Consider the following 13206-nt stretch of genomic DNA (forward strand, 5'->3'; position numbering starts at 1 on the left):
AGACCCTCAAAAGTACTAACTTCAGAAGCTGTACACCAACTATTAAATTTAGAAGTCAAATCACAAACAAACTCAGAATAGGTTTGTGAATATAACTTTTTCCTGTAACGAAAACGTTGACGATATGCCTCTGGCACAAGCTCGTAGAACTTCAGAACTGCTGATTTCACTTTAGCAAAAACTTTACTGTCAGCTACACTTAGTGCTGCAAAAGCCTCACCTACTTTACCTGTAAGAACACATTGCAACAACATAGTCATGTCCAAATCTGACCAAGCTCTAGCTTCTGCAATGCGCTCAAATAAAGCAAAGTATGTGTCTGGATCTGACTCATCAAATCCAAACTTTTATTAGCAAACATGAATGAAGATAAATAGCCACCGAAAACTGTACAAGTATTTACAAAACAAACAAATTGGTCATGGCAACAAAAGGATATACACGAATAGCACTTGTCGTGTCTTTACTATCATTAACTGAAGACTTTTAATCTTTATCCAAGATTCTCCGTAATTAGCATTTCGTGATTAACTAATCAGGCAAATGGAATTAACTAGGAAGTCAGGGGCACCAAGGAAAATATTGAGATTACAAAGTTATAATTTTCCTAATATACATTTTCAGATATTTTAATATCTGATCAATTAGTCTTCTGATTAATAACTTATTCTTTATTTTACCTCACGTTAGTCTCCTTCCAAACGTCGTAAATTGTTGGTTATCTGCACGAACCCAGTCTTCACTATGAGTCATCCATACATCAATTGTCTTAAATCATTTATTTACTAACTAAGTAATTCACAGAAATACATAAACAAACAGTAGATAGTTACAAGGAGATGATAACGGAGTTTCCCTAGTGGGATAAACCGGCATCGCGGCTTGGTGTACAAAAGGGAAGTTGGGTGTCGACTGAGATAAGCCAACACACAGTTGATAATTATAACAATTGAAATGCTAATCCTTTGCACGTGAACGTTCACTCATTCGGGAACAATTGCAATCAGTATATATATTTACGCTCAGGGTGTCATCGGGATCTTTGAAAAGTTTGTTTCTGTTGGAGAGTTTGTCCGCCATCTCTGTCGTGGTTAGAATGGATAGTTCAGAGTGACATTCATTCATGTCGTTATGGATAGATGTTTCAGCGGTTGTCTGTCTTCGCGTTCAATGATACCGAATTCCTCGCTGCAGACTAGTAATTAATATCAAAGACTTGTTCTTATTCTGTCGGTATCGATAGTCTAAGAGTTTAACCACTTGGGATGGTTAAAAGATTCAGCCATCTACTCAAAACTTGGCCCTCTCGTTATCGAGGTAAGCTGGTCTCAACCTTTGTCCTCTCATAATTGAGGGAAACATGGGGGTTATATTCGGAAGAGCAGAAAAAGCTGTCTCATGACGCCAGGTCCGAACTGGGCTCATGGGCGGTCCTCTGATTTAGTTAAACTCCAAAGGGAATTGGAGTTTCCTTCATATACAATTTTACAAACAGTATCATCCTCACTCATTCATCTAATACAACAATTAGATGTAAACCTCATATCTGAGGCTCTTATATAAACAGCGTTATGGTAATGTGGCCATATTGTCTCCCATGAGTTTCACAAAATTGTACCAAACAGACCAGTTCGTAGCTGGATTCTTCACCGATCTCTTCTATGAAAACTCTACTCTCTCTCTATACTGTGGCCATGAGGAGATAATCTCCTCCAGGAATTTATGACCTCTCTCTGACCACAGCAGCCTGGGTGTAGGAGACAGGGAGAGGGGGATGGGGATTGCTGTATCCAAAGAGGGCAACGTCATGACACAATCTTCAACCAAAACCCATCAGTTTGCCAACAAACAACGACATGATTTAAGTACACATACCCACAATGCATCAGCCAATGGGAGGAAGACCTGACACAATGATCAATTAACATTCACAATACAACATGTTCAGTTCATAGACGTGTTTATATAGGACACGTCAATAAACTAACACAAGTTTCTTCTCTCTTTCACAGATGATCATCAATCAAAATAGCATCGCTAACCACACAATTACAATTAATAAATGTGTTTCTTAGAAATCATTAACCGTTTGCAATGTCTGATTATTGAGACTAAAGCCTAGCTTTAGATGAGGTGACAGTGGACATGAGGAGGATAATCACAGTATGGTTTCCTAGAAACAAGGGTGGCTCAACTTAACCCTTTGGCTCAACTAACTCCACTCTCCACTATAGGGAACGTTACCACAATAGGAATAGGACTAGCCATTGTGAGATGGCTTCAGTTGTCACAGACCAGTAACACCCCACAGGATACCCGGTGTGGAGTTACTATGGTGACAAATCCTCAGCTGGACCCAGGTAGCCTACCACAGTTTAAGTTGGCAGGAGTCATCAACACCTGAAGGCTGTGAGTTTGCAAAATGAGTGGTTGAGATAAGGACAGCACAATGTTTTAAACATTTACTTCATTTTGCAGACGCTATTATCCAGAGTGACTTACAGGAGCATTTAGGGGCAGATGGAAAGAGCTTTCACCGATTAATTTCAGGGATTTGAACCAGCTACCTTTTGGGTACCACCAGATTACCTGCCTCCAACATGATTCATATCTTTTATTTTCACAGTATCTACAAAAGTTCATTAAAACAAAATGCTTTAAATTGGAATCCCTTTGAAAGTGGAAATTAGGCATTTAAACTGGGTTTCAGATTTGATAACTGCATAACATTTATTTAGGATAAATCACAATATTTTTTTACATCTCACCACATTCATAATTTTTGATCAGTTTTGAATACATTTCAAAATGTAGCCTGTATTTGTGCTGCTCTCCCATTTTACAGTGTCACTGAAGCCTATATGTATAAAGGTAGAAGAAACCTGTGGAGTGGTTTCTGTAGTATGATATTACTATATTTATAATTTTATATTTTAAAATAATTACAGTATGTCTGTCTTTTAAATAGTACCACAGGATTGTCTAGTTGAGGAAATAACATCAATTGATCTTGTCATTAACAATCCACTCCCACATTTTTCCTACTCAACTAGACCACACAAACAGGGCAACACTAAAAACAGGGAATGTAAAAAGGCAGTGGAGTGTGTGTTGTCACACACAAACAGCCTCATCTAGTGGAGAAGCAATCTTCTGCAGTCATGAACCACATACAAATCCACACAGGGATATGCATATACTGGAGGTTTACGTACTGTGAACGCTGTGAGCAAATAATATGATGTTGAAGGATGAATCAAGGATGAATCAAGGATGAATCAAGGATGAATCAAGGATGAATCCATCAGAAAAGGATCAATCTATCAGATGAAGGATGAATCAATCAGATGAAGGATGAATCAATCAGATGAAGGATGAATTTTAAAAATCCTTAAACTGGAAAATTGGAATGTTCCTAACATGCGTTGTATCTTCAAACAGGAGCATAACGTTCCCATCACACTGAGATCTTCAGAGTGCCGTTGCTGCATGGAACATGGGCAGCCATTGTTGTTTTTGTCCTCAGTGTTGGTCTTTATTCTGATATAAAAATGAACTTGTAAGTAGACAACAAAATGAATTCAAGAAAGATATCGAAATGCAACCTAAACGGGATGTGCTTAGATATGATATGCTTAGAGACCACTTCAAAACACTTGCAGACAGAGCATAATGGTCCAATTCTGACCAGGATCATTTCTTGCACTTGGATTACTCCAACACATATACCCAGTATTCTCCTACACCTCTTACCTCCTCAAAGGTGGACATCAAACACTTCATCCCCCGGGGAGTCAGGAGCTTCCTCTGTAATGACTGGGGAGAGAGAACAAAGTCTCTCTGTGTTAAGGACACCACATCAGCCATATTGGAGAACAGCAGCGTTCAAAAGCATTTGCACTGAAAAAAAATACACACGTGTAACTATGGTAACTATGTATCTGTTCATGGTTAAACCAAGATGTCTACAGGTAGAAAACTAGATTCAGCCACTGAACGGACCGTAATTATAATAATTTGTACACTGTAAATTGACCACAACTAAGCCCAAAAAGAGATAGCATTTAAAAATAACAATAAGTTCATACCTTGATGACATTGAGATATGATCATGTCTCTTTTTGTATTCGTGGGAATACTTGAACATATTTCCTAAATTAAACAAATATTGAACTGAATTCCTGGGGATTTGAGTCTTTGAGTCACTCGTGGACTGATTTTGGCCCATGGGCCACCTATTGCAGACCCCTGATCTATGGTATAAAAGCTTATAGGCTTATGAATATGAATATATTAATGTGAGAGTGAGCCATTCATCTTTATTACTATGACAATGTTTCAAGTAGATTGGACAGGAGCAATGCTCATTTGTTCCAGCTACTGACATGAGATAATATGCACTAAATTGACAAAATATACCATACCTAATTGCAAAAAGCTGTAAAAAGTACTGTACCAGTCCTTGTGCTTCAAGACTACAGTAAGTTTGAAACATCCAGGTAAAGATTTGAACATTACTGAAAAGAGAGTTGAATTGGGCGGTGAGCTTGTACCTGTATGTTGTACAGTGTGTAACGGCTGGGCTATAGCAGGCAAACTGAAGGAACGGGAGTGTTGGGGAGAATGGTATTCGTGACAGGTGCTCTGTGTTCGTTTGCGGCACTCCACAGCAAGGCGGCTGCGACAATCTTTGTGGCAGCTCACCCCACAGGCTAGAATAGAGAAGAGTGGTAAGTATGGAGTTGAACCTCTTACATCTGAAAACAGACAGCATTGGTACTGGCATTGCTATTGTATTGTTATATATCTAACCTTGGCTTCTTATAGGCATTGTAATATGGCTTTCGTGTTTAACTACACAATGTGACTTGGAAAGGTCTTGGAAAGGTTTTGCTTGAGGTAAGGTGAATGCTGCTTAACTTCTTACTGTGTACACTAATCAGTCTCTGTCTCATTGAGCAAGAGTAGCTGTTAAAGAACTGAATCCTGAAATATAAATAAGCAAATAAGCAATAAAATGTTGGTCAACATTACACAACTTTGTGCGTGGGGTGCGATAGGTGTAGAATACCCGACGGAGATCATTATATTTGTGTACCTTTACACTTGTATCTTTGTTTGTAAAATCCCCACATCTGAAAAATACAATACATCTGTTTAGCATCACATTTAGCATTAGAAAAAAAACACAGGTTAATGGTGACTTTGTAAATTCAACTGATTGCTGAATAATCTTTTTATCCACATTTCACATGCATTCAATTTCAAAGCCTTAGTCGTCAACAGTGAGCAGTTAATGAAGTCTTGTTTGTAACTGTCACTTCAGCTTTCTCAGGAGTCAACAAGAGTCAACTGCTGACATCTTGATTGGTTCAAAATGATACGTGCAGAACAGACCTGAAGTGGGGCCCATAGGCTACAGTATGAAAGGAAAGTGTCCTCAGAATAACAGACTAAACGTGAGTGCGAGACAGAACGAAAGACTTGAAAAAAGGAAACAGAACTGTTGTGTTTGGGTGGAAGCCATCAGGAAATGAGATCAGGAAGTCAGTTCTTTGTTTTGTTAAGCAATGTCACCAATAGAACCATTATCTTTCCACATCCAAAATGGTGTCCTCTAAATACCGTATTCAAAAACATCCACTATTCTGGTCACAATATGTGCTTCCTATAATATGGGTACCTTAACATAATTTGTATATACAGGTCCTCATAATAATTGGTTTATACCTAATTGTTTCATATTTATTTACTTATGATTATTTACATTTTGTTTCTAATAGCTTTTACATGTTGTACACAGTTGAAACATAGGCTTCATTGTACTTACGATGCCTTTACAGTGATGGCAAAGCATAGGCTTCATGCAGGTCTTCTCTGAAAATGTGTGGATGAACCCCATCTTGCTGTTCAGTAAAGAGCTGGCCTTGGTGAAGTAGTCGATCATCTCCTCCTGACTGATTCTGCCGTCCCTGAGAGGGTGATGGGTCAAAGGTTGATATTACAGTAATAGCAAGAGGCTCTGTGTGACTTGTCGATCTAAAGATAGTTGAAATGTTGGCCATCAATAGTTATGACTTGTCATACTCACTGATTCTTATCCAGGTCGTCAAACTTGCAGAGGTATGGGAAGTTAGTCCTAATGATCTCAAATTCCTCCTGAGTGACGTAGCCATCTCCATCAGTGTCAAAATTCTTAAACACAGACTGAAAAAGACCCAACTGTAAGTTCTCATTGCCATCTTTTATAATTACATTTCATATTTCAAATATGTTGTATAGCCTACCTCTACCATCTTCTGTATGTGTTTACTGATGATGGTGGGGTCAGCTTTGGGCTTCACTGAAGATGCCCACTCTTCAATCATAGGTGGGCTTGGGGTAGACTGGCAAACCAAAGCAAATATTTGACAATAATTAATATTTCCTCTAGATTACATACAAGCTCTGCGTCTGTGTCCGTGGCCATGTCTGTGTCCCTGACATACACTCACCAATGGCCTGGCTGTGCGGGGCTCCCTCTGCAGGGACAGCTGATAGATCTCTTCCTCTGAGTGATACTGGTCCAGAGACACCTGAAAGGACCCAAACACAAACTGTTCAATCAAATGCCAACAGGTAAAACAAATCTACCAAGTCGTACAATATCAGACAACAGGGCCAGACCATGAGCAGGTTGAGCAGGTCCATGTTGGCATCAACGCTGGGTGGCATGGTCTGGATCAGTGCAAGCTCCTGGAGGATGGCATACAGCTGTTGGGTCTTGGCCAGGTTGACCTGCGTCTTCTCCCGGTCACTCCAGTCGGGCAGGGCTACGTGCACAGCAATCAGGTCCTTGAGGTGCACACCCAGTATGGGGAAACGGAAGCCTGTGCTCTCTGAGAAGCGCTGGCGGTACTGGCTATAGTTCCCACAGGATGTCACAAGCTCCACCAGGTTGTTGAACACCTGAGGCAATAAGGACATCACATAATGTTGGACATCACATAGCTAGAGCCAAATAATAGGTCACATTTTGACGTAAATCTACATTCAAAATGCAAATGTTTTCACTCTTCTAAACTAAAATAATTATGATCAAAACTGTTTACCTTGCTCACATCGTTGCTGATGTGTGACTGTGTGTCTTTGAGGCGTGAGATGGAGCTGTTACTGAGACCCCCCACCACTGCCATCAGAGTGTTGAAGTTCTGCAGCTGTAACAACCTCTACAGAGACCAGATACAAAAATATAACCCATCTTAGCCCCAACATAGCCAACAAAAAACAGCATGGAACACAAGACAGAGCAACTTCTAGAGGGAGTTTGGATTCCATTCACTGAGAAGCAGCGGCACTAATGGACTTCTCTTTATCGGAGGGATTATTCACACGGACTTGGGAGATGACTCAGTTAACTGGGACTGGACTCTTTCTGACCTGGTAGCTGACTTTTTCTGACCAGGTTGTTCAGCCTGATCTCATAGTAAGATAGCAAAGGTACATCCGGGAAACACTCAAATTAGTATGATATGTCATGTTTAATATGGTTACATGAAACAGAACACAGTTAACTTTAGCATTTCAGCTAATAAACAACTTTTCAACTACTTACTACTTTTTAGCTCCTTTGCAACTACACAGCATGTTAGCTAACCCTTCCCCTAACCTTAACTCTAAACGTAAGCCTTTAGCTAACCTTCCCCTAACCCTGTAACCTTAACCCTAACCCCTATCCTTAACTCTTAGCCTAACTAACTAATGCTAGCCAGCTAGCTAATGTTAACATTAGCCACCTAGCTAACATTAGCCACAACAAATTGGAATTCGTAACATATCCTAAATATTTCAAATTCCTAGCATATTCTAACACATTAATACATACCATACAAAATGTAACATCATATTAAATGGAATGTCTTGGATATACAGTACATACAGAATAATATGAAATGCTCTTCGACCAGGTTGGTGATTATTTTCTGACCTGGTAGTTGACTCTTTCTGAGCTGGGAGCTTACTCTTTATGATTTGGGAGTTGACTTTTTCTGACCTGGGAGTTGATTCATTGACCTGGGACTGGGAGTGATTCATTGACCTGGGACTGGGAGTTGATTCATTGACCTGGGGATGGGAGTTGATTCATTGACCTGGGACTGGGAGTTGATTCATTGACCTGGGACTGGGAGTTGATTCCTTGACCTGGGACTGGGAGTTGATTCATTGACTTGGGACTGGGAATTGATTGACTGACCTGTGCGACCCTAATAAAGTGGGAGATGACTGCAGCCCTCTGGGGGGCGGTGGGCTTGCTGAGCACCATCAGCTGGATCCACTGAGACACGCTGTTGAAGAGGGTGATGAAGCGCTCCAGGATGGGGTTATCCACTGTGCAGCCATGCATCACAAAGCTGTGGTAGTCCTGGAACTGGAGGGCAAGGGACAATTTTAAAAACCATGTCCAATATGCAAACACACAGTCTATCTTCCTTAAAGCACAAATACAACAACTACTGCATAATTCAGCCAAAACCAAAGTCACCTTAGTGAGACCCAGAACGAAGCTGCCAAACAGAGCCACCTGCTGGCCACCCACTCACCAGTATCCTACAGAAGGACTTATACTCCATGTAGGTGAGGTGCTCTGCTAGTTCAGATGAGTCCAGGTGATCAAAGAGGAGAGACGTCTTCCTCTTCTTGAAATCAGACTGAGCTGGTTGGCTCACCTGCCTACTCCACTCATATGACGGCCTAGGGAAAATAAGAAAGGAAGCTCAACTATCAGTAGAAGTACTGCGAGAGTGGCCGAATATATATGCACTCATGCACTCTGAAAACCGTTCTACTGTATCATTGAATGCTAAGCTGTCACTGTGTCACTGTGGAGGAGACTATGCCTGCCTGGCTGGTTAGCTGCTACAATGCTTGTATGATTGCCTGGCTGAAGACAGGAGGCACTTACACACTGTCAACGTTGATGAGTGTGCTCTGGTGCTCCTCTCCCTGCTGAGCCAGCTGCTCCTTCAGCCTTCTGATCTGCTCTGCCAGCTCTGGGTTCAGGTCAAACTCTGCTGGGAACTCGCTGATCCAGTACCTTACGGTGCAGTATGGAGAGGAGAGGCGGGGTTTACAGGGACAGAGGGGTAGGACAGGAGAAGTTAGTGTTGTCATTTCTGTCTCGGAGCCAGAGAGTATGGAGATCATATACCTACATGGAGATCATATACCTACATGGAGATCATATACCTACATGGAGATCATATACCTAAATGGAGATCATATGTCTACATGGAGATCATATACCTAAATGGAGATCATATGTCTACATGGAGATCATATATCTACATGGAGATCATATACCTAAATGGAGATCATATACCTAAATGGAGATCATATACCTACATGGAGATCATATACCTAAATGGAGATCATATGTCTACATGGAGATCATATATCTACATGGAGATCATATTAAATGGAGATCATATACCTAAATGGAGATCATATACCTACATGGAGATCATATACCTAAATGGAGATCATATGTCTACATGGAGATCATATCTACATGGAGATCATATACCTAAATGGAGATCATATACCTAAATGGAGATCATATGTCTACATGGAGATCATATGTCTACATGGAGATCATATACCTAAATGGAGATCATATACCTAAATGGAGATCATATGTCTACATGGAGATCATATGTCTACATGGAGATCATATACCTAAATGGAGATCATATACCTAAATGGAGATCATATGTCTACATGGAGATCATATGTCTACATGGAGATCATATACTAAATGGAGATCATATACCTACATGGAGATCATATACCTACATGGAGATCATATACCTACATGGAGATCATATACCTAAATGGAGATCATATGTCTACATGGAGATCATATACCTAAAGTGGCAAGAAAAGGTATGTGAACCCTTTGGAATTACCTGGATTTCTGGATAAATTGTCATCAAATTTGAGCTGATCTTCATCTAAGTCACAACGATGGACAAACATAGTGTCCTTAAACTAATAACAAACAAATGATTGTATTTTTCTTGTCTATAATGAATACATCATGTAAGCATTCACAGTGTAGGTTGGACAAAGTATGTGAACCTCTAGGCTAATGACTTCTCCAAAAGCTAATTGGCGTCAGGAGTCAGCTAGTATGGAGTATGAGACAAGATTTGAGATGTTGGTTTGAGCTGCCTTGCCCTATAAAAAACACTCACAAAATTTGAGTTTGCTATTCACCGGAAGCATGGCCTGATGTGAACCATGCCGCGAACAAAAGAGATCTCAGAAGACCTAAGATTAAGATTTTTTGACTAGCATAAAGCTGAAAAGGGTTACAAAAGTATCTCTAAAAGCCTTGATGTTCATCAGTCACAGGTAAGACAAATTGTCTATGAATGGAGAAAGTTCAGCACTGTTGCTACTCTCCCTAGGAGTGGCCATCCTGCAAAGATGACTGCAAGAGCACAGCGAAGAATGCTCAATGAGGTTAAGAAGAATCCTAGAGTGTCTGGCAAAATATTCTGTGGACAGATGAAACTACAATTGAGTTGTTTCGAAGGAACACACAACACTATGTGTGTGGAGAAAAAAGGCAAAGCACACCAACATCAAAACCTCATCTCAACTGTAAAGTGTGGTGGAAGGAGCATCGTGATTCGGGGCTGCTTTCCTGCCTCAGGGCCTGGACAGTTTGCTACCATCGACCGAAAAATGAATTCCCAAGTTTATAAAGACATTTTGCAGGAGAATGTTAGGCTGTCTGTCCGCCAGTTGAAGCTCAACAGAAGTTGGGTGATGCAACAGGACAACAACACAAAACACAGAAGCAAATCAACAACAGAATGGCTTCACAGAAGAAAATACTCCTTCTGGAGTGGCCCAGTCAGAGTCCCGATCTCAACCCGATTGAGATGCTGTGGCCTGACCTCAAGAGAGCAGTTCACACCAGACATCTCATGAATATTGCTGAACTGAAACAGTTTTGTAAAGAGGAATGGTCCAAAATTCCTACTGACTGTTATGCAGTTCTGATCCGCAACTATAGAAAACGTTTGCTTGAGGTTTTTGCTGTCAGAGGGTCAACCAGTTATTAAATCCAAGGGTTCACATACTTTTTCCAACCTGCAGAGGGAATGTTTACACGGTGTGTTCAATAAAGACATGAAAACGTATAATTGTTTGTGTTATTAGTTTAAGCAGACTGTGTTTCTCTATTGTTGTGACCTAGATCAAGATCAGATCAAATTGTATGACCAATTCAAGCAGAAATCCAGATATTTCCAAAGGGTTCACATGCTTTTTCTTGCCACTGTACATTTATATACCTACAGATCATATGCCTCCACATTGCTTACAGGGAAATCATATACTGTACCTACAGTGTGTTAATATTGACAGACAAGCACAGAATCTAGCTCACGACTAAGACCTATAGTAGTTCTTCCTCTGTGGCTCCATGATTTTCTATGCTGTATTCACTCACTTGATAAGATTGCAGATTTGTGACCTGAGTTCAGGCAGACAGTTTTCCTCCAGCGACCTGTTGTGTGGTTAAGGAACAAAATTCCACCAAAAGCATTTGAAACACCTGGTCTAGTAAACCTTAGGCCCATCACTAGAGAGCAGTAGTGTGTCATTCATCTGAAAGGATACTTGCTGGAGAGTTTCTTGGCCAGGTCAGTAGAGGAGAGGTACCATGGATGCATCATGAGAAACATCCGGACCAGAGACTCATCATTCAGCCTGCCTTCATAATCTACCAGCAGAGGAGATACCGAGATACATGGATGAGCTTCACTGTACAAGGCAAAAGCTTCCACATATTGTGTAAATAATTTATATATAGGCAACTACTGCAGTTGTACAATCAAACAACAATGAAAACGTTATCTAAGCATGTACTGTCTGCCACTATCTACACCAGAAGAGAGTCAAAGGGAGAGTAATCCTGACCAAATGCTTTGATGCAGGCCTCCGTAAGCTCATCGACTGTAGCCGACTGATCTAATTTGATAGACTTCATCCTCCTCTGGATCTCTCTCCAACAGTCCTCTCTGTTCTCTCCTCCGTTGACACATACACAGTGAGACTGTGATGAGGTTTGGGATTTAGAAGAATGGCTGTGTTCTCTATTCTGTTGGGCAACCTTCCAACAGAGTCCTCTGATGAGTCTGTTAGTCCTCAGGCAGGCAGCTACCCTGCTCCAGTCAACAAACCAAGAAAGTCTCTTCCTCTTTATGAAAGCTTTTAGTTTGTGTGCTTCCTGCCCCACCTTAAAACAAGAACATTGGTATAGTCATGAAAACCCCCAAAACCCAGTTGAGAGTTGGCCTTTAGCAATTCAGTATTCAATTGTTTGCTTACTGATGATAATACAAACAAAACATTTTTTGTGACACAAGAACCTGCAATATGGCTAAACTAATTCACCCTCCACATACACTATCTATCTGATTATTAATGATGAAAGGAAAAGATAATCCCAGCCAAACGATTACCCATCAGACAGTGTGTTGCTGGCTGTTTTCCCAGATATCAAATACGTCAACAGTTATCTCAAACACAATTAGAGATTGCACTGTTTTGCACTTGCAAATTGAGTTTAAAAACATTGACTGATTTTATAATTTTCTAATTTATTAGATACAGTACATGAGTCATTAAGAAATGACACCACTACCAGTCTACCAAACTATGTTATATCATACTAATAAAAAAGGTCTTACCCTCTTGAATTGACCAGAGCAGTATTGTCATAAGATGTGGAAAATCACAAGACTACGAAAGGTGTCTGAACCCCTTCATTGCTTCTTCAAAGCAGTTTGTCTAACTAAGTGACAGTTATATATCCCTTCAGTTGCCTTTTGCTCTCAGTTTCCTTTTTGCTGTGCATTTTAGTGCGGTCACATTTCCTCTTTACAGAACGTGCCCCAAAGTGTCAACCAGTCCTTCTAAATTAAATGCACTTTCACACTCAAGGCAGTGCTGTTGGTGGTGTGATTTTAATAAAGCATTATTAAGGGTACTTAGTCAGATGAAATAACAAAGCACTTACATGTTGTAATGGAAATGATATTTGATTTGACCATTTAAAATACATAAAGAAGCCACACCAGGCAACAAATACATGATCCACAACGACAGAGGATTATATACTGTAGAAAAAAAGTTAAAAGATGTCTGTCTATC

General features: G+C 40.3%; 1 protein-coding gene across 1 annotated transcript; it reads right to left on the reverse strand.

Annotated features, from left to right (window-relative positions):
• Positions 1-305: 305 nt before the first annotated feature.
• rasgrp2 (RAS guanyl releasing protein 2 (calcium and DAG-regulated)) lies at positions 306-12910 on the reverse strand. Its single transcript, XM_035771748.2, has 17 exons — positions 12744-12910; positions 11971-12289; positions 11671-11773; positions 11501-11557; positions 8942-9073; positions 8580-8730; positions 8234-8407; positions 7092-7208; positions 6667-6948; positions 6495-6575; positions 6288-6386; positions 6092-6207; positions 5831-5972; positions 5099-5135; positions 4554-4712; positions 3754-3816; positions 306-3540 (listed from the first exon to the last, which is right to left on the reverse strand). The coding sequence occupies exons 2-16, from the start codon at positions 12038-12040 to the stop codon at positions 3758-3760; spliced, it is 1779 nt and encodes a 592-aa protein (XP_035627641.1). The 5' UTR covers positions 12041-12289; positions 12744-12910; the 3' UTR covers positions 306-3540; positions 3754-3757.
• Between the last annotated feature and the right edge of the window lie 296 nt (positions 12911-13206).

This window comes from Oncorhynchus keta, chromosome 6, assembly GCF_023373465.1.
Source record: "Oncorhynchus keta strain PuntledgeMale-10-30-2019 chromosome 6, Oket_V2, whole genome shotgun sequence".
NCBI lineage: Eukaryota > Metazoa > Chordata > Actinopteri > Salmoniformes > Salmonidae > Oncorhynchus > Oncorhynchus keta.

Coding starts and splice junctions, on each gene's coding strand:
- rasgrp2 (XM_035771748.2), bottom strand. CDS start 12,040: ATGAAGTCTATCAAATTAGATCAGTCGGCTACAGTCGATGAGCTTACG. Junction 8,408..8,579: donor AGTCCTTCTGTAGGATACTG/GTGAGTGGGTGG, acceptor CTTGCCCTCCAG/TTCCAGGACTACCACAGCTT. Junction 5,973..6,091: donor GACGACCTGGATAAGAATCA/GTGAGTATGACA, acceptor TCACCCTCTCAG/GGACGGCAGAATCAGTCAGG.